Genomic DNA, 22360 nt, shown 5'->3' with positions numbered 1-22360 from the left:
CACACTTTTTTGGGAGATTGCAAAAATGAAGGGAAAAGCCACAAGCACAGAAAAAGGAAGGAAAATTAAGATATGTAAGCTGAGTCTTCCACTTAGGTTATGGAAAATCACAACAAAAGATCACCTCCCATCACAACAAGAACACACTAGGTGTTCCACAAAACCTAAATTTTATAAAAACCATCAGAAAGCTGAGGTTGCAATGTAAGCTAATGAAATGAACGGCCCATCATGGACTAGTTGAGAAGAAATCCTTCCACAAGCAAGTCTGCATTCATCCACACAGCCCACTCTTTTATGTGGTCTTTACTTAAAAGAGAGCTCATGAAGATTCTGAGAAGCACAGAGGCATGAAAAAGACCCTTTGTACTGCTGACAGGAGAAGTTTGCCTAAGTTTGAAAAAGGAAAAACAAGGAAAACCCTCCCATATTCTGGATTCTGCATGAGTTTAAAGGCAAAGATCTTTTGTCACTTAAAGAGGGGCCAGCAAACACTCCCTTTACTTTCAGCCTAGCAGCAAGTACAGAGAAATTTTACCTACAATGGAGAGAGGTCAGGACTATTGAGAAAGCCCAACTCCAGGGCATGGGTACACAGGGACTAAGACTAAGGCTGAAACAAAAAAGCCAAAAGAAGTCTTCTTGTGATTTAGATTCTGCCTGAGAGTGAGGTAGGAGGTCAGTAGCCACTATGGGAGGGACAAGAATTCTATTTACATTCCAGAACTTGTACAGAGAAGAAGACAAATGTTATCTCCTGCCTATAATCTGGATTATACATTGACCGTGAGGCAGAAGTCATCTGTTACTAAGTGGAGGGGTGGAAAACATGCTCATGGTGTAAAGTCTGCAATGACTAGGAAGAAGTGTATGCTTCTGGGAAAAGAGCACAAAAGTTGAGAGTGATTTCCTCTGGGGTGTAAATGTATATGAGCCTGCACCCAATATGACTAAATGTGAAGCAAAGAACTGGACTAAATGAGGGTTACTCCCAATGAGCAGTTAACTAGAGCTATTCTATGTGAGAGGATATCAAGTAAGGAGGAACATTCTAAGACAAAGCACCTGGCTAAGAAGCTGGAAAAGACAGATGGAGTGATAAAGAAACAAGACGCATTTTGAAAGGAGCAGCTGGCTAGACTAGAGGAAAGGAACTTAGAGTTCTGCAAGGTCACCACTCAACATAATTAGAAAGCTGCTGAAGAGGTGGCAGGAAAGTTCAAGTACATAAGTATCATCCAGTCTGTACTGATCCATATGCCACAATTCTCCCGTATTATCACCAGTACACCCATGAAACTCTCAGCTGCTCTGCTCTGGCCAACCAGTATAGCCAGAGCAAGATTGTGAAGGAAAGATAAAATGAACTTTTAGAGCATGCAAAACTTCTTCAACATTAATTCAAGGGATGCAACAAATTTTTTTCCTAATAAGAAAATAACCTATTTGAAGAGAAGAGCATCAAAAAGTATTATGTAGCAGATTCAACAGAATTATATCACATCTTAATCAGAAACAATGTAAAAAGCCAAGACCTAGATCAGGGATCAGTCGTCAAAGAACACTCTTCAATAGTAGTAAACCTCATTTATGGTGATTAAAAGAGAAGGACAGCTCTCTCCACAGTTTTGTATTTTTAACTTAACTTCTACTGATTATAAATTATTTCTCTTGTAACTAAGCTCTGTCATTTGGTGAACCTACATTCTAAGAAATTTGGAGTTTGAGTGGCGGGAGCTAATAGGAAGGAAAGAGGAGGAGGCAAACAATCTTGGGGCAACAGTGCTATGTGGAATTGTCTGGACTGTGGCATGTTGATTTTCTCTCTTTTGCTTTTTTCCTTTGATGATGTAAGAGCTATCTCATTTTAACTTCTAATAGTGATCACACAAGCAAAAAGACAAAAAGGAGAAAAGATGTACCTTTTTAATGGAATAGTATTTATGATTACAAGTTAAACAAGGCAGTTTTGTCAATATAAAGGCAATTTTGACCAAGCGCGATGGCTCACACCTATAATCCCAGCACTTTGAGAGGTCAAGGTGAGCAGATCACCTGAGGTCAGGAGTTTGAGATCAGCGTAGCCAACATGGTGAAACCCTGTGTCTACTGAAAATACAAAAATTAACTGGGTATGGTGGCGAGCACCTGTAATCCCAGCTACCTGGGAGACTGAGGCAGGAGAATTGCTTGAACCCGGAGGCAGAGGTTTTAGTGAGCTGAGATGGTGCCACTGCATTCCAGCCTGGGTGATAGAGCAAGACTCCATCTCAAAAATACATAAGTAATTAATTAATGTAAAAAATTAAGGGAATTTTGGGTTACACAACTTCTCCTTTACCATAAATACTGTTATAGTCACACTATTCACTATCAATAATAAATGTTTTATGATTAATATTGGCATTATAAAACCACAAACTCAAAATCCCTTATCCAAAAACCTATGGGAAACTGAAAACCCCTCCCACACAGGGAACTTCACAGAGTAGCAAGAGGCAGCTGTCTGCCACTGGTAGACAAGAGCACTGAGAAAGATAGAGCTCTACTCCTGTGCCCACGTCACAGGTGCACAGAGCCTGTTTAAGCGTGAAAACATGCTCATTGAAACAAAACTTCTCACAAACACACACTCTAGGCCTTTTAGCAAGTACTACGTATTAGCAATGTACTTCTGAGATAGAAGAAGAATACTGATAGAAAGTCCTTCTGTGGTGCAGGCACACGGGGCCAGCCGAAGTATTAGGGTACAGGACTAATGATAAGATAGTGTCTATATGCAAATAATGTACTTGAAGGCTGTGGAGACTGAATTTAAATAAAGCAACAAAGACCAAATGCAGCTCAAGTAGAGATTGGGTTTGCCCAACACTCGTACTTGAGGGCTCACAGAAAAAGAAGCATGTCTGTTTCTGGGTATAAATATTTTATGCAGTGATCTATACTGTTCATCTACAAACAATGTTCAGAATTTGATTAAAAATTATTTGGCACATATAAGTCAAGAAAATATTACTCATCATCAAGAGGTATAATATTCAATACAACTAGATTCAGAAATGGGGTGGGGGTCTAGGGGAGGGACAGCATTAGGGAAATACCTAATGTAGGTGATGGGTTGATGCGTGCAGCAAACTACCATAGCATGTGTATATCTGTGTAACAAAACTACACATTCTGCACATGTACCCCAGAACTTAAAGTATAAATAAATGAATGAATAAATAAAAACCAATGGCCTAGATGTTGGAATTATCAGAAACTTTAACAAATAATAATATGTTAAAGGATTTAGTGGAAAAAGTAATGATATACATTAAAAATGAAAAAGTTTTAAAGTAGTACAATAAAAAAGAATAAAAAATGCTAGAAACTAAAAACATGGTATCAAAGATTAAAAAATTTTCTGATAGTCTTATTGCTGATTGGATATAGAAGAGGAAATAATCAATGAACTTGAATCCATGCTTATAACTTAATTAAATAAAAACGCACAAAAAAAAAATCAGTGGCAAAAAAACTGTAATGGAGCATTTGTGATATTTAGCACAATATAAACTCATTTAGCATATACACTATTGGAGTGCAAGGAGGATAAGAGAGCATGAGGTAGAAAAAATCTGAAAAGATACTATTTGAGGATTTGCTAAAATTAATAAAAGATACAAAACTACAGATTCCAGAAGCTCAGAGTATCCCTAAAAGGACAGATACAATGAAAAACATGCCAAGGTACATCATAGTCAACTTATGAAAAATAAAGAGAAAATATTTAATCCAACCAAGGGGATAAAAAAGAAACTTTACATACAAGAGAACAATAATAAGAAGATAGCAGACATTTCAGAAAAAGCATGCAACTAAATGATCTTTTTAAAGTACTTCAATTAAAAAAGAAACTAGAAATACATATCCAAAAAATATGTTTCCTTAAAAGTAGGTAAGATGAAGAAGTCATACAGAAATGTATAAATAAAACAAGACAGAGTAAATATGTTAGGAAATATAAAGGTTCCTTTAAAAGTATTATTAACATATGATTTTTGAATGCATCAAGTAAAATAATAAGAAATAGTTTACCATTATACTGAAATGAAGTATATGACACCAAAACATGACATATTGAAGAGTATTAGTTGAAAATACACATTAATATCATTTTAAGTGGATCATATTATAGAATTTTAACATAAACTGTAATAATTTTATGATGCATATTTTAATGTCTAGTGCAACTATGAAAGTAACATAGGTAGACATAACTAATCAATAGAAAAGATAAAATATAATTCCACAAATGTTTGATTCACTCAAAAGCATATAGGAAAGAGAGAAAAGAGCTGATTCACCAAATATACAGATGGTATTTTAAGTATACAGATGGTATACACAAATACAAATATTGAAATTATTACATTAACTGTAAATAAAGTAAATGGCTCAATTAAAAGGAAAAAAGTCCTGAATGAATAAAAACACAAGATCCAAATAAATGGCTTTTAAAATAAATACACTTTAAAGACACAATCTATTTTAAATTAAATGAATAAAAAATGATATACCATGTCAATGCTAAGAAAAGAGATACGACAGTAATAATATTAGACAAAGTGAATTTCAAAGGAAAGAGTATTTTGAAATGACAAGTTGGATATTTCATAGTTTTAAAAAGTTAACTGTATAACAAGATATAGCAATTCTAAATCCTTGAATATGTATGCATCTGACAAGAAAGTTTCCAAAAACACATAGTAAAGACTGACAGAAACAAAGGGAACTATGGACCAATCACAAGATATAAGTGCAGAATTTTATTTTTCACTAGTAATTGATAAAACAAGTAGGCAAAAATTTCCATAAGGTAATACATGATAAAACGGTTCACCACTTGACATAATGATATTTATAGAATTTGAAATACAGCAAATATAATAAATATTTTCTGCTTTCAAGTGCACATGGTATATTTGTCAAGATAGACCATAGGCTGAGTCATTATAAACATTTCTACAACTATCTTAAAAACATTTATGTAACTAAGACCTGACATCATGCAGAATATATTCTCTGACCAAAATAGTATTAAATTAGAAATTGGTAACAATAAGATATCTAGAAAATGTATGAATATTTACATGTTATTGAAAGCATACTACTAAATAATATCTGGTTCCTTTAAAATATTAATAAAATCAATAATCACTAGGAAGACTGGTGAATGATATAGAATACACAAATTGCCAATATCAGGTTTAAATGAGGTAACATTGCATTAGATGTTTCAAATATCAAAAGAATAAAAAGAAAATATTTGGAACAATGTTTTGACAATAAAAAAGCTAATTTAAATAAAATGTAAAACAATCTTGAAAGAAACAAATTACCAAAACTCACTCAAAAAAGAATAAAAATTCTGTTTTGTCTTATATATCTTGCATAAAGTGAATTCATGATTTAACAAGTTCCAACAACAACCAGAAAAAAATACTCCAGGAAAACGTGGCTTCAGTGGTGACTCTAGTATTTAAGGAATATGTAATATTAATTTTATGCACAGTCTTTTAGAAAATAGAGGATAAAACATTTTCCAACTCATTTTATGAGGCCATTGTTACCATGGTACTTATAGACTTAAGTTTATGTTCCCTCAACCCCCAATATAATAGCATTAGGAAGTAAGTAGACTCTTTGGGAGGTGACTGGACATGAGGGTGCAGCCTTCGTGAGTGGGATTAGTGCCCTTACAAATAAGACAAGAGAGCTTGCCTCTTCTCTCTGGCCTAGGCCATGTGAGGATATAACAAGAAGATGGCCATCTACAAACCAGGAAGAATTTCATAACTAGACACTGGATCTGTCTGTAGGCACCTTGATCTTGAACTTCCCAGCTTTCAGAACTGTTAGAATTCAATGTTTGTTAGCTAAGCCACCCAGTCTATGGTATTCTGTTATAGCAATCTGAATTGACTAAAACCACACTGGAATGACACAAGGACTTTGAAAGATAATACAGGCCAATATCACACATGAACATAGATGCAAAGTTCATAATGAATTTGAGTTAGCAACTCAAATCCATCAATATTTCAAAATGTTAATATAAAAAACAAGCAATATTCATCCTATGAATGTGAAGTTTAACACAATAAAACAAATAGAAGTTATTCACTACATAAACGGAAATTAATAATGTGATCCTTTTAAATAGATGCAAAAATGTATTTAATAATACAACACACTTGTATCATAATTGTGTTGCTTAGTTTTCTTTATGGCCATCTACCTATATCATTAAAGGATAAGAATGCAAGGTATTGTTCTAATCTTACCTATGCTACCTCTTTATTACCTAGACTGTACGGTAATGAAGCGGATTCACTCTTTACCACCTACTTTGCACAATACCGTATTTGTTTTCCCATTATTATTTGTAAACGTGTAAAGTAGCATTTTTTTTCTGAAATATGTATGCCATGTGCTGTCTGTTCTCAGTAAGAGCTGATTAATTACACACCCTCAAAGAACATTTTTCTTCCCAAATGGATTACGTTCTCTTTAAATGGAGGAAGGTTACTGACAATCATTGTATGTGCCATGGCTGAAATAAATGAGTTCTTGTCAGAACAAGCGGAGAAAAATAGAAATTTGGGCTAAGCCAAAACATGAGGCTGGCAAATTTTGGCCTCTGGATTCTTAGAAATCCTCCCCATTTGTCCAGTGATTGATAGTCCTCTTTTCATCAGACAAATACACTTTTGGAAGGGTCTTTTATAAGAGATACAATCACTTTGGTGTAACGTTTTCCATAAGTATTGGATTTGCAATTAGTATTTTGTTGATGTTTAATAGCAAGGCATTGATACATTCTTTAATAATTGTCCATTTATTTCCTCCATGAGGTAGGTATCCATTTTTGCTTTGTGTATTTTAATGCTCTGTTATCATTGTGAAGAAACCTTCCTTATTCCTGGTAAAATATCTTTGCTCTGAGATTTAATCTGTCTTACAGTGATATGGCCCCCCTAGCTTTCTTTTGCCTCGTGTTGACATAATATATGTTCTTACATTCTTTTCTTTTAACTCATTTGTCCTCATTTTTAAAAAAGCTTGTTTGTGTGGTCAACAGAGATGAACTCACATTTTTATCCAAATAATACTCTAACTGTATTTAGAGTATTATTGTATTTAGACCATTTACATTTAATATTATTATTATGTTTAGATTTGATTTATTATCTTGCTATTTATTTTATAATTGTCCGGTCTACCTTTTTTTTTTTTTTTTTTTTTTTTTTTTTTTGCATTTTCTTGCACTAAGTCCATTTAATGATGTTCTTTTATCTCCTTTGTTGTCCTCCTAGCTAAAACACTTTATCATTTTAATGGCTGCTGTAGAGTTTATAGTATATTTTTCTTTAACTTACAGACCAGTTTCAACTGCTATTATATCCTGATAATATTTGTTTGGATGCAAGATATTAATTTTTCTCATTTTTTTTTGTATTGCAATACATATCCTAGTGTTTAGTACTATGATTCAGTTAAGTTACTTGGAGTCAGTTTTATACTTTTATTTCTTGCTTTTATGATTTTTTTAAGCAACTCCAAAGTAGTGCTCAATCTATGACTAATTATTCTCTACTGAAGCATGACTTTTCTGAATTATCTATTCAACATCCTATTATTTTTTTTCCAGTTTTGTTAGTGAAAACAACCACTATTCCTGGCCTTATATGAATGCTAGACACTGTTTTTCTTACATTTTTTCAGATGATTTTTTTTCCCCTAAACTGGAACAGTTTCCTCACACAGATGCATTGTTCAGTACACTGAAAACTTGAGGCAGATATCTGGTGTTTTTTTCTCTGCTTAAACTTGAGCACTCAGAACTGACTAAACCAAATTTGTGACTAGATGTCTTTAAACAAAATCTCTTCTTCCAGTTTTCTGTGTTCCTTAAAAACATTTTAACTTTGCAAACTTCCTAAACACAATTAATCTTCTACTATTCCTGTATATTTCCAAAGCACATTGTATGCACCCTTGTTAAGAAACTCCACTCTATCTTATAGAAGTGTAACCACTTGTCTGTCTTCCTTTAAGGGAAAAAATTGATTTGTTGATTTGTATATTTTTCCATTTCATAGTAAGAATAAGGATTAACATAGTAGCAATTAATAATATTTATTGTTAGATAAGCAATACAGAATTCTCAATCATTTCTATAACTCAAAAATAAAAGTATAGTTCTGGAATCTAGAAGGCTAATAAAAGAAACAGAAGTACCCCAAATTTTCAAACATGATTCCAAAAATGAGTCAAGTGTCAATTGCTGTGAGTAAATGAATCAATTTCCTCCTCTGCATTATACAAGTTTTGTGTGCTGGTAATACCTAATATTAAATAAATATAATATGGAGTATTTATATTCAGTACTAACAGAGTATTAAAAAACCCTCTCTCTTTTTTTTCCAAATAGCAATTTTCTCTCTCTGACACAGTTGAACTATAGTTTATGTGTGTTCTTAAATCATGTAGGACAATTTCCAAAAGGTCTTTGCTTGTAAGACAAGGGCTCACTCTAAGAACTAGGCTTTCAAGTACATAGGGTCTGAGGAAGTGAGTAGCAGGGTACGTAGCAATAAAGATTTCATAAGCCTTTCTTCCTGTCTTCTGATCAACGGTATCCACTCTTTAATGCTCAGATCATCTGTTCTTTATAATTTCCAGAGAACTATTGACCTTTTCTTTTTTCTGCTAACATATAGAGCATAATTATATTTCTTGAAATTTTCTATTTTTAGAAGGATTTGAAGTATTTGTCAAAAATTGAATTCAGGTTGAGTCCACTGTTCTCCCTGTAGCTATTTCTAATTCTGTGAGGTTCTTGTTCTTTGTGCTCAGAATACTCTCTTTGAAAGACCGATCTGCCTTCTTCTTCAAATCCTTAGCTTAGATGTAGTTATCTGACCACTGTCTACCATGAGCATATTTCCTTTAAAGAATGAAGCTAATGAAAGGTTTTGGCACTTGCTCTGAGTAACAGTCAGCTACAGTATTATTACCTCACATGATAACTATGTAGTTTTCTCTATACTTAATATGGGAAATGAAAATAATTTCAACAGATACATATTTTAGACTGTTTAAAATCACTTGGTATAAGTTAAGAGGATAATCTTTAAATACACTTCCAATTCAGGATTAAGCCCTAAACTTCAAGAGGTTCATTTGATTTTGGCTGTTTCTCAGTTCATTCAATATCGTTAGCTGTGCTTACTGGCGGATTCTAAAGAAGAGGTCTTACTTGCATCTAAGTCAATTGTTTTAGAGAAAATATTAATTAAAATAAGTGGTGGGTGAATTTAAGTTAAGCAGGGCCATGCCTCTATTCTGAGTATCCCTGACTCATTTTCTTTCTGTCTTCCTGGATACAATATAGAAATATGTATTTGATAAATATCTCCATCCAAAAAAAAAGAATTCAAAATCACATTTAGAGCTTTGAACTAAATCTTTCACAGTAACAGATGCTCTTTCCTGAAACAAGCTCATCCCACCCAGTGTATTTAATAGAATCAATTTTACAAGTGAGGGGCAGGTGGGTGGAGGAACATGCATCTCATAACCTGCCTCCCTTCATACTCATTCATATATTGCATATTTTTCCCATTTGTGTTTTTATAGGCACACAGATTATTATAGTTGCATAGCCAGAGTGATACCAGCAAGGCCTGGGGCCCAGCTTTGCAGCACATTCTTGCAGTGACTGTGACAAGCTTGGAAAAATAACCTGGTTGACAACTACATTTATCTGCTAAATGTGTCTTGGAGCAGAGAATAGCAACAATGGAGAAGATACTTTTACTCTTTCTGTCCAGAAAGTCACCTCCGCACTTAGGATAAAGAATAATATGGAGCCTTGTGGATGGAAAAGAATATATTATTTATTTATAGTACCTTTTTGGTTTTTCTTCTTTTTCCACAGAGACTGAAAGAATTAAAGCAAAGGGAATTTGCTCGGAATGTAGCTTCTAAGTCATGGAAAGATGAGAAGAAACAAGAAAAAGCACTTAAACGACTCCATCAACTGGCTGAGTTAAGGCAGCAATCTGAATGGTAAGAATTAAAGGTGTCTGGAATGGTTCAAAACTCTCTTCAAAATCTATTGGGAAATTTTAAAGGCAAATCTTCTGTAACAATGTAAACAAATAATAACTAACTAACAGATATGTCTGAAAGGCAAATATAGTTAAACATACATAAATTAATTACTTTTGGCCTTTGATATTTTTCTTTCCTAATATTGTTAATTTAATGTACCCTATAATGAAATTATCCCAGAATAATTCAAATACATTAGCATTTATTCTATCCAGTTGAATAAATGGATTAATATCACTTCTTAATATATGTTCTAAATTTTATAATAATACTTTTAAAAACCATAATTAACAATACATCTTAGGGGGTGGAAAATACGTCTTCTGAACATTTCCCTATACATACCTGAGTCGAGTATAAATAACACGATCATTGTCTGGCTGACAAACAAGATGTAATTAATGCAGTTAAGTTTACCACACAGTGCCATTTAAATTGATAATTATAATATAACAAGCTTTATACTGATACATGTTTGTAGCTGAAAAATAGCAGTTTTACAAAAGCTTGGAACCACTGGATGTTTCAAAGTTGTTACCTGGAATGCAATTAAATTTGCAGATTGTGATTTGTGTGCCTATGAATCATAATGTAAAACACTAATGTAGCTAATTAATGTGTTTGACAGCAACCCAGTGAATTGTGAAATTTATGCCTCTGTGCCAGAATTTAAACCCCTGTTGCTTAAATGGAAAGTAATATGTAATAAACAGGAGTGAGTAGCTCAATTAGTTACCACAAAATATTAGACTTAAAAGGTAATTTTAAGGAAACACTTATTTTTGTAGGACCAATTATGAGTAAAAATACAATTAATATTCAACTTGCATGTATTTATGTATTTGTAACTCTTAAAATAATCTAATTTATGAAAATACATAAAAATCATATTAAAAATAAATGAGAAATTTAGTATGAAGACAAAATAAAGATACAACACGTAGTCAGAAGTAAGGTTAATATAAAAATACATGGTCTGGGGTCTTATACAATGCTAGAAGCAACATATACATTTGCTACTGAGCTTTCTACAGTCAACACAATGAGGGACTTACAGTATGTTGTTCAAACATATTGTCATTGAGAACTCAGACAGTCCTTGCCAAAATAGGACTTAGAAGGAAAAGTTCTATTGTTGTTAGGGCAGCATGCAGGAAACAATCTAGGGAAAGAGTCAATTCCTGGAGTGATTAATGATGAGACACAGTAAATCAGATCGTAACAAATGGTACAATTTCGACCATAAATAGACATCTTTAGATAGGTCCCTTAAGGCCACAACAGCAAATCTAAATAGTCTTAATAAATATAATTTTGGTTGTTTGTTATTATGAAAGTTGTCACACTTCTACATTTCTACTCACCCATTCTATATTTTCCTCTGGCGTAAATAACAAAAAATCAGAGGTGGCTTGCTGATGGCGGTGGTAATGGTGATGGTGATGATGATAATGATGGTGATGATGATGATGGTTTGTTTAGAAGTTCTAAGTTTGCCAGAGCTACCCATTAAGTTTCTTCCAAATAAAAAGGTCCACTCTATTAAGTTTCAGCTGTCCCTCTGTAAGCCTTATTCACTAAACAATCACAAACCTAACCACTCCTTTTGGTGATTTGATAAAATAGGCAAGCTCTCTGGGTCACAATGTGCTCATATTGCTAGCGAAAAGGCAAGTGTTCAGCTTTCTAGATACAGAGCATGAAACTAGGAAAATATTTTTTTATCTTCTACTACCCATCACCTGCCTCCTAGCCAATTGCTCTCTCTGCTTAAATAGCCTCATGGCTGAAGGAAAGTCACTTAACAAATACTTTATTTTGGTAGGTGAATTGACAAGTGAAAGTTAAAAATAAAAGAAAAAGAAAAAATCATTGGCATTACTCTTCTCCCAGACAATCTTTCTTTGTCCTTTTTCCTCATAATGAGGGTTTCTGAATAGTATGATCCAGGTAACAAAATTCTTCCGTGACCCTTTGGGAGAAGAGAGGTGAATTTACTGGTAGTGCGTAAAATGATGGCAAGAAAAATAGTAATAGATCTTATAAAGGGTCATCAAATTTGACCGTCTCTTAACTAGTTCCAGCCAACCTGTTTCCTCAGCAATATCAGTTATTATATGGGGATGAGGGGATAGTCACTCTCTGTATGTGAACTTCTTATATATATAAGTTTAAGTACATCTTAATATTAAAATTTTTCCAAAATTGAAAAATTTTAGGGCCACTGATTCTGAGACTGTGAATTCTTTAAATGGTGTCATTTCTTAATGTTCCACATTATCTAGCTCTTATATTTATGAAGTTTTTCATATAAGAGCTGGAAAATGGAACATCAAAAAATGACACCATTTTAAAAAATCATGTTGTTTTGATATGTTTTTCTGTTTGGAAAGGATGCTTTTTGAACAGGAGAGAATAAAATTGTGCATTCGTTAAGCTGCAGAGTATTAGAATTTTTGGAGAACAATTTGAATGGATAATCAATCAATAAGAATTAAAAGCCAAATTCCACAGACATTTTATTAACCATTATTTTAATATAAGTAAGAAAATATTTTAAAAACTAAAGAAAGTTCCAAAGAAGTGAGGGAAACATTAAATGTGGAGAAAACTATAAAAATTGAAGCTTCATTGAGAATGCAAATGTGGTTTCCAGGGGATGGCTGGTGGGAGAAATTTGAAGGTATTGTTCAAAGTTTATAAACTTTCAGATGTAAGATGAATAAGTTTTGAGGATCTAATGTAGAGCATGATTACCTTCGCTAATAATACTATATTGTTTACTTGAAATTTGCCAAGAGAGTGAATCTGGTGTCCTTATCTCACACAAAATGGTAACTACGTGTATGATAGATGTACAAATTAATTTGTATGCCTACATCAAATGATCACATTGTGTACCTTGAATATATAAAATTTTTATTTTCCAGTTATATCTGAATAAACCTAGAAAAAGTTAAAGCTATAATAATGTTATAATACATAGACTTGTATTAAAATAGTAGAATTTAAAACCCCACAAAGATAAAAACAGGGTTTTCCAAAATAATAAGAATAACTTTGATTTAAGAAAAAGCAAATTAAAGTTTATAAAGCAACAAGATAAAAAGTTTAAAGAATAAAAGTAAGAAGTATCAAAGATTAACAATAAGGACAAAATGTTAAAACTTGTGAAAAATCTATAATTATAAATGCAATTTAAATTGCAAAATGAGAACTAGAATGAAGAACAAGAAGCTAGAGAACAGTATATTACAAAAACAATAAGAGCAAAGAAATTTTAAAATATTTAAAGTAATGTAAAAGGAAGAAGCTTGCACATTAGAGAGCTAAATGGTAAAATAAAATAGCAGTACAGAAAAGAACATTTAGATTAGCGTAAAGCAAGAAAATGAATAAAATAGTGTCAGGATGATCAGCAAAATTATTATTAAGAAAAGGATATATATAATACATATAACATGATATAATAGATACTAAAATCACTGCATAATAATGGAATTGGGAAAGGAAAAACAATAGTATCCATACACTAGACTTGTGGAATAATTTCAACCTGTATGAGTTTCATACAGGTGATAATGTCAGATTGATTGAAGCTTCTGGAGAAGGTTAACTTAATCCAGAAGTATAGTTCCTACTTAATCCAAATGGTGGCTACAAATATGGGAAATAATCTCTTTGGTACCAAGGCAAAGTTGAATGCTGCAGCTGTTTCTGGATCACTTCCTTCTATCTACAGGCTGGAGGCACTTTCAAAGACCAATAATGTAATAAAGTCTCTACACTCCTTATTTACTTTTGTGCTTGAAAGAAACATTCAGTAACTTATATGCCATCTTAGAATGCTCCTCACTATTCATTTTATTAAATATGCCTAATGAACATAAAAAGATGACTCAAAAAAAGGAGATTAATGTGATGAATAAGAAATTTCCATTATGAAAGAGTTACTGTAAGGAAGAGAATACAGCTTTTAAAAACTTCTAAATTTAGTTTTTTACAAGATTTAAAGGAACTCTGTAATTCTAAAATTACAACCATTCATGAAGAGGAGACATTCTAAAATGACATTCATGAAAAGGAGACATTCTAAAATCATTAAAAACTAAATAGTGGCTAAAATTATTGTTTGCAAGTTAAAATCCTTATGGTCATAATTTATAAACAGATTGAATATTGTAAAAAAATTGAGTCAGTAAAATAGAAATTAAATCAAAGAAATTCTCCCTGAACTATAGAAAAAGACTTAAGACAGAGTCAAGTACTGAGATAAATATCAATACCTAAAGGATATATTCAGGAGAACCAATGATTTTAAAACATAAATTCCAAAGGAAGCAATAATCAGATAAATCGAGGAAAAAAAATGTATCTGAACTGAAGAAAGTTAAATTCAAAGTGCCCAAGAACTACTAGTAAAAATTCACCCAAATTAATCAACCTGTAACTATGTTCTGTTAAAATTTTATACATACATATATATACATATTAATATATATACTCTTTATGTAACAAATCTAATAAATTATATGTATGTATATTTTTACACTTTATACAAAGGGAAAAGCATACAGGCACACAAGCAGATTCATCTCAAAGATAAATAAAGGGAGGTTAATTCAGTATGTCTGTAATATTATACATCTAGAGACAATGAAGCAAAGTACATGAAATTTGTACTTTGTGACTCTTGAATTCTATGCTGATTTGCCAAAGAATGGGTAAAAGAAACCAACAGGAATTTGTTAGACAAGGACTCAGAAAGCACTACTCTACATTAGAATTTGAGCAACATATGGAAGAGATATCAGTTGGCTTAGAATTTTATATTCAAGCAACAAATGACTAGATGAAAGTAAAATAAAAATCAAAATTAGAAATAAGCAAACAAACACATCCAAGCATATGGAACAAGAAAAAGGAAAATAATGCCAGTTCAAAGCAAACAATAATAAAAATGATGTGATTTGTGTTGTCTTCTTTCCAGTGAAGCCTTTTTATAGTAGAGGTTATATAGATAGACTGTTAAAGGGCATATAATTTTAATCTAAAGAATTTTATCTCATATATGTTGATATTTTCAGTCTTCTGTATGAATTGCTAATGAAGCTTAGTAGAACAAATAACCTTTTAGGACCTTCAAAACATAAAACATATAATACAGAAATGGTAGAAAAAATATTTTGGTGAGTAAGAAGCAAAGGAAAAGATTTCAAAATCATTGAAGACATTTAGATAGATTGTACATATCTCTTATTTTATTATGCATTTATTATAATTAGTCAAATTACTGACAAGTCATAAAGAAAGAACTTATCACTGTGTTTCAAAGGTAAGTGAATATGAGGGAATTTTAAAACCGAGGAACTAAACATTATAAAATGTTAGAACTAATACATAAAAGCAAATTTAAAAAATATTTTTATATTTTTAAAGTGACTTTTAATTCTATTTAATTTCTTATTTAATGTGAATGCACTGATCGGAAAACTATTAGTGAAATAATGTTAAATCTGTATTCCTAAGATTGATAGATTCTGTAGGACATATATTGTGATGTAAATGCTTTAGAAGCACTAGCATAAGATATTCACTTGCTATTGCTTTTTGATAATTGCAAAATACTACATGTAAACAATTCATTTTAGAAATAGCCACTGTAAAATTTATGCTAAGCTATGTAAGCACAACAAAAGGTTGTATTTTAGAAGATGTAGCTCATAAATTGTAAAATAAGTCATCTTAGAAACACTATGAAATGTTCATATGTAAATATGATTCCAAAGTTAGTATCTTAATCATTTAAATATTATTGTATTTACAGTGTTTCTGGAAATGGACCAGCATACAAAGCCCCCAAGGTAGCCATAGAAAAGCAACTCCAGCAAGGAATTTTCCCTGTTAAGAATGGCAGAAAGGTATCATGCATGAAGAGTGCTCTTCTCCTTAAAGGAAAAAATCTCCCCAGAATCATTTCCGATAAACAGCGGTCCACCGTGCCAAATCGACACCAATTACAATCAGACAGGCGTTGTTTGTTTGGAAATCGGGTACCTCAAACATCTTCAGATCTCAGCAATGCAAATCACAGAACAGGAGTATCATTTTCTTTTTCCAAAAAAGTGCACCTAAAATTAGAATCTTCAGCATCAGTTTTCAGTGAGAACACAGAAGAAACTCACGATTGTAACAAGTCACCCATTTATAAAACAAAACAAATTGCAGATAAATGCAAGTGCTACAGGTTTGCAAATAAAGATACACACCTTACCAAGGAAAAAGAGGTAAACATCTCACCAAGCCATCTGGAAAGTGTTTTACACAATACCATCTCCATAAACTCTAAACTTTTGCAAGACAATAACTCTATTGATGAGACACTAGAAGATTCAATTGGCATTCATGCTTCATTCTCTAAATCTAACATTCATCTTTCAGATGTAGATTTTACTCCTTCCAGCAGAGAAAAAGAAACTAGAAATACATTGAAGAACACTTTAGAAAACTGTGTGAATCACCCATGCCAAGCAAATGCTTCCTTCAGCCGACCAAACATTTACAACCATAGTGATGCCAGGATATTTGAATGCCTGGATGAGTTTTCATCAGCAGAGCCAAGTGAACAAAAGAATACAGTGCATCTGAATCCAAATTCCAGAATAGAGAACAGAGAAAAATCTTTAGATAAAACAGAAAGAGTTAGCAAAAATGTTCAAAGACTTGTAAGAGAAGCATGTACCCATAATGTGGCGTCTAAACCACTACCTTTTCTCCATGTTCAAAGCAAGGATGGCCACACCACTCTTCAATGGCCTACGGAACTTCTGCTCTTTACAAAAACAGAACCCTGTATCTCTTATGGCTGCAACCCACTATATTTTGATTTTAAGCTTTCTCGGAACACAAAGGAAGACCACAATCCAGAGGACTTAAAAACAGAATTGTGTAAGAAGTCCTTGGAAGTGAAGACTAAAAGAGAGAGCCAAGTCTCAGGTGTAATTGAAGACCAACAAAAATTGATCCAAGAAGATAATCAATATCTGAAACCAAAGATGATGATAGCTAATCCGGATTGGGAAAAATTCCAGAGGAAATATAATTTGGACTACAGTGATTCTGAGCCAAATAAGAGTGAATATGCTTTTAGTGCAAATGATTTGGAAATGAAAAATCCTGAAGTGCCTCTTTACCTCAATACATCTCTAAAGGATTATGCTGGAAAGAATAATAGTGAGAACGAACTTAAGGAAGCTTCAAGGTCCCATTGGCAAGGCAGCAGAAAGGTAGTTCTAAATGATACAGATGAGGACCTATCTTGTCCTTCCTACATCTCTAGGACTAAAAAGAATAAATTGATTCCCTGCAATCCTCATTTGGAATTTGAAGATGAAAGACAATTCAACTGCAAGTCCAGTTGTTGTACAGTAGGGGGTAACAGTGACCATGGGAAAGACTTCAGTGTAATTTTAAAGAGTAACCACATCAGCATGACCAACAAGGTTTCTGGATGTGGAAACCGAAGATACAAGAGATGCTCTCCAAAGTCATCTCTGAGTAGATATTCTTGCTCTTCGGACACATCCCCTAGCAGCATGTCTAGCTTGAGAAGTACTTGTTCAAGTCATAGATTCAATGGTAATAGCAGAGGTAATTTTCTCTGCTTCTATAAAAGAGAACACCACTCAGTTGAAAGGCACAAACGTAAATGTCTGAAGCACAACTGCCTCTACTTGTCTGATGAAATAGCAAAGAGCAGTCAAATGCAGTCTGAACCACAGAAAGAGAGGAACTGCAAATTGTGGGAATCATTTAAAAATGAAAAGTACTCAAAACGTAGATATTGTCACTGTAGAGAAAGACAAAAACTGGGCAAAAATCAACAACAATTTTCAGGGCTAAAATCTACAAGAATCATCTGTTGTGATTCTAACTCACAGATTTCCTGTACTGGAAGCAGTAAAAAACCACCTAATTGCCAGGGAACTCAGCACGATAGATTGGACTCTTACTCAAGGGAGAAAATTTATTACTTGAATAAAGGCAAGAGAAATCAAGAGTCTTTGGGCAGCCCTCACATTTGTGATCTGGGAAAAGTCAGGCCCATGAAGTATAACTCCGGGAACATCAGCTGCCTTCTAAAGAACTGTTCCAGTGGCCCTTCAGAAACTACAGAATCGAACATTACAGAAGGAGAGAGGAGCCCTCTGACGGCAAAAAGCCTTTTAGAAAGAGTACAAGCCAAGAAATGTCAGGAACAATCAAGTAATGTTGAGGTCTCTTCAAACAGTTGTAAAAATGAATTAGAGGCTCCTTCGCAAGTCCCATGCACCGTTCAACTTGTACCATCAGGCTGTAACAGACAAGCATTGCCTTTGTCTGAAAAAATACAGTATGCAAGTGAGAGCAGAAATGATCAAGACAGTGCAATTCCAAGGACTACGGAGAAAGACAAAAGCAAAAGCTCACAGACAAATAATTTTACAATTTTAGCAGACACTGATTGTGATAACCATCTTTCTAAAGGTATAATTCACCTAGTAACAGAGTCTCAGTCACTAAACATAAAAATGAATCCAACAACAAAAGAACAATCAAAACCTTTAATTAGTGAAATCCAACCTTTTATTCAAAGCTGTGACCCAGTACCAAATGAATTCCCTGGTGCTTTTCCATCTAATAGATATACTGGTGTTACTGATTCAACAGAGACCAAAGAAGACCAAATAAATCTAGACTTACAGGATGCAAGCATGCATATAAATCATGTAGAGGGAAATATAAACTCTTACTATGACAGAACTATGCAGAAGCCTGACAAAGTCAAAGACGAATTAGACGTGTGTCATAAATCTCTCTCTCCCCCTTTAATTCAACAACCCATAACATTTTCTCCTGACGAAATAGATAAATATAAGATCCTGCAGCTACAAGCCCAGCAGCATATGCAGAAGCAACTCCTGTCAAAGCATCTTCGAGTTTTGCCTGCTGCAGGGCCTACTGCCTTCTCTCCGGCTTCAACCGTACAGACAGTCCCAGTTCACCAGCACACTTCTATCACTACCATCCACCACACGTTCCTGCAGCATTTTGCTGTTTCTGCTTCCTTGAGTTCTCATAACAGTCACCTCCCTATTGCTCATCTACATCCTCTTTCACAGGCACATTTCACTCCTATTTCATTTTCGACTCTGACTCCAACCATTATACCTGCACACCCCACTTTCTTAGCAGGTCATCCCCTGCATTTAGTAGCTGCTACCCCCTTCCACCCATCTCACATAACACTTCAGCCCCTGCCTGCTACAGCATTTATTCCTACATTGTTTGGCCCTCACTTAAATCCAGCCACAACTTCTATCATCCACTTGAATCCTTTAATCCAACCAGTATTCCAAGGTCAAGATTTTTGCCATCATTCTTGCTCTAGCCAGATGCAACAGTTAAATGAAGTGAAAGAGGCCTTAAATGTGTCCACACATTTGAACTAATAAGTGTTAAAGTCCCTCTTGTGGATAATTTTTTTAATTGTCACTACCTATACAATAATATATTTAAAGAAGTCTATCAATTGTAAGATTTAAAATATTGCTGTCAATTCAAAATGTGACCAATATATAAATATGAACTGAATTGCTAATATTAAAACAAAGAGCATTTTAATAATTTTTTAGCTTGCCAAAATAATAGGCAAATTTAAATAATTTTATGAAAGTGTAGAGGGAAGAGGGAAAGGGTTAAAGATTTGTTTTGGATGGGTTCTCACATGTTATAAAATGCAACAGAAAACATTCAAGCAGAGCATTAAAATTAAAAAGAAAAATCAGATGAAATGTGGCGCCCTGTGTTCTAAGTATTTGTTGCGCGAATGAATGAGTGTTGATTTGGCTTATTTGTTAGATAATAAAAGGTCAGTGAAATGAAGTAATTATTTAAAGTAATTTCTATCGTTAACTATTGACTAAGTTTTAAATTAATGTAGTCTGATACTGTATTTTCATAGGAAATAAGAACAAGACATTTTCTGATTAATTTAGGTTGAAAATTACACTTTAATGAAAAACAATCTTTATAGATTATACTTTTGAGTTTCTGTGAAAAATAAACTATCTTCATTTCACACAAATCCATGTCAAGGTAATTTTGTAAGTGTAAGAATCAGCAAAATCTAAAACTAAGAATGTTTAACTTTTGTATAAAAAACATATACAAGCTATCATTAGTATTTGATGATGCAAACTCAAAAATAAATTGTGCTCAGAATAATCTTTTAAATATATTGGTCAATCTGTCAAATATTACAGGAACTAAAATGTTTATTATTCTTCTACTCAAAAATTTTACTATATTCCACCAATACATGTATAAGGATAGAGGTAAAGGTTTGAAAATGTCAGTGTTTTTACATGTTTATGGAGGATATCTTATTAAATATCTGGTGTGCTTTCTTCACTTGTACTAGATATTTATGAAACATGAATGATGCGGAATAAAATCACCATCCATGTAATTTTGCAAATAATTTCAAACATTCATTCAAAATGGTTTTTGGCCCCCAAAATTTGTATTTCATACATCTATATTGGTGCATAATCCTACAGTTAGGTTTATTATTTTATGTTCTTAAGCATGAGTTTCAGAGAAAATCAAACTTAACAGAAATAGAGGTAATCATTTATATAATGCTGTCTATACGAAGATGCAAACTCCTCTGCCACTAGAAGATTAGAGGATGCCTTCTTCAGCCTTGGCTTCAAAAGGAAGATAGCTATATTTACTTAAGGCCTGTTGTGATTCAGGTAGAGGTACCCTAACCACTTGTTTGCATTATCTTCTTTAATTTTCACAACTGTATTTTGAAATCAGTATTATCATTCCTCATTACAGATAAGGAAAATGAAGTAGAAAGGTTAAATACTAAATACCTGGTAAACAGTAAGAAAGGACATCATTGATTCAGGAGAGACAGGTGAGAGAGAAAGAGAAAGAAAGGGTGGAGGGAAGAAAAATAATAAAAGGAGATAAAGTAAATTTGAAGTTTTAACAGAAAGAAAAACTACAGTTTCCAAGATACCACCAGAAACTTGTGAGAAGAGCGTTCTGACTGGTATATAACAGTGACAAAATCTAATTTATTTAAAATGAATGGAGAAATGAAGAGAAACCATCAAATAGCAAGGAGCTATACTTGCATGGAATTCCATAAAAATGATTATAAAAGACCATTGATGAACATTGAGTAAATCCAAAAAGAAGTGAGACAAATGAAATATTTCTTATAAAATGGATGACAAATGGTCTAGCAGGCTTTTTTTTTTTTTTTTTTTTTAGTAATGTGGATAATTATTTCCTAAAGCAAATTACAAAGCTGATGCAGAGCCAAGATAGAGTAATCATGGGAACTCACTAGAAGTCCTATTATAAAAGACACTGACCGCCTGTTTGATTTTTATAATTGCCTTGGTGACAATTTAAACTCTCATAAGGTTAGACCTGAGCACCTCTACTGAGCACTTAATTTTGACTAACAAAGACAGATTGATATGAATGGATGGCATGGAAGTGACTATTCCATCTTGTATTAACAGTGATGAAGTGTTCACTGGACAAACTAATTTGGACTATGTGGAAAGCAACCGTCTCCCTTTAAATAAAAGATAATTTGTACTCCAAGGTGAGAAATTGGAAAAGTTGTGGCATCACATGAGGAAATATGCAATTATGCAGCTTACTTCCTTCCAAATCAGTAACTATAGGCTGAAACACTGTTTTATTTTCCATTTTACCTTAAGATAAACACACTCTGGGAAAAAAAAATAAACAGAATTGAAAATATATATTGAACCCTAAAATAGTTCAATTATAAAAAAAATTGTCACTGTGATGGATTTTATTTTTAGCAGTGTTTCCCTCCATTTACATAATTATTTGACAGGTGACTTTTAGCATTAAATTTATTTTATGACTATTGCCTGACATTTACAGGTTAATTCTCTCCATGGGATTACTGTTTCACAAGTGGCTCATGGAGGCAGTTTTGTAAAAAATCTGTCTTAAACTCTAAATGCTTAAGAAAGACTGTGAAATCTTTACAGACATGCATGCACAAACACACATTTATCTATCTATATGTCTTTCTTACAGATTAGGAACCAGTCTAGCATCAGATAGTATCATTGGATTCGAGGTAAACAAA

The 22360-nt window shown here is 33.1% G+C and overlaps 1 protein-coding gene across 1 annotated transcript in view; it reads left to right on the top strand.

Moving 5' to 3' along the window:
- ZNF804B (zinc finger protein 804B) overlaps positions 1–21435 on the top strand; it is a 584421-nt gene extending 562986 nt beyond the window's left edge. Inside the window, exons 3-4 of the mRNA XM_007982259.3 lie at positions 9989–10119; positions 15992–21435. Of these exons, the coding sequence (XP_007980450.3) occupies positions 9989–10119; positions 15992–19655 (3795 nt within the window). The 3' untranslated portion in view covers positions 19656–21435. The remainder of the gene's footprint in view (positions 1–9988; positions 10120–15991) is intronic.
- The last annotated feature ends 925 nt before the right edge of the window (positions 21436–22360 follow it).

This window comes from Chlorocebus sabaeus, chromosome 21 (genome assembly GCF_047675955.1).
Source record: "Chlorocebus sabaeus isolate Y175 chromosome 21, mChlSab1.0.hap1, whole genome shotgun sequence".
NCBI lineage: Eukaryota > Metazoa > Chordata > Mammalia > Primates > Cercopithecidae > Chlorocebus > Chlorocebus sabaeus.
Note: the sequence above shows the minus strand (reverse complement) of the source record. Positions and strands in the feature narration are given on the sequence as shown.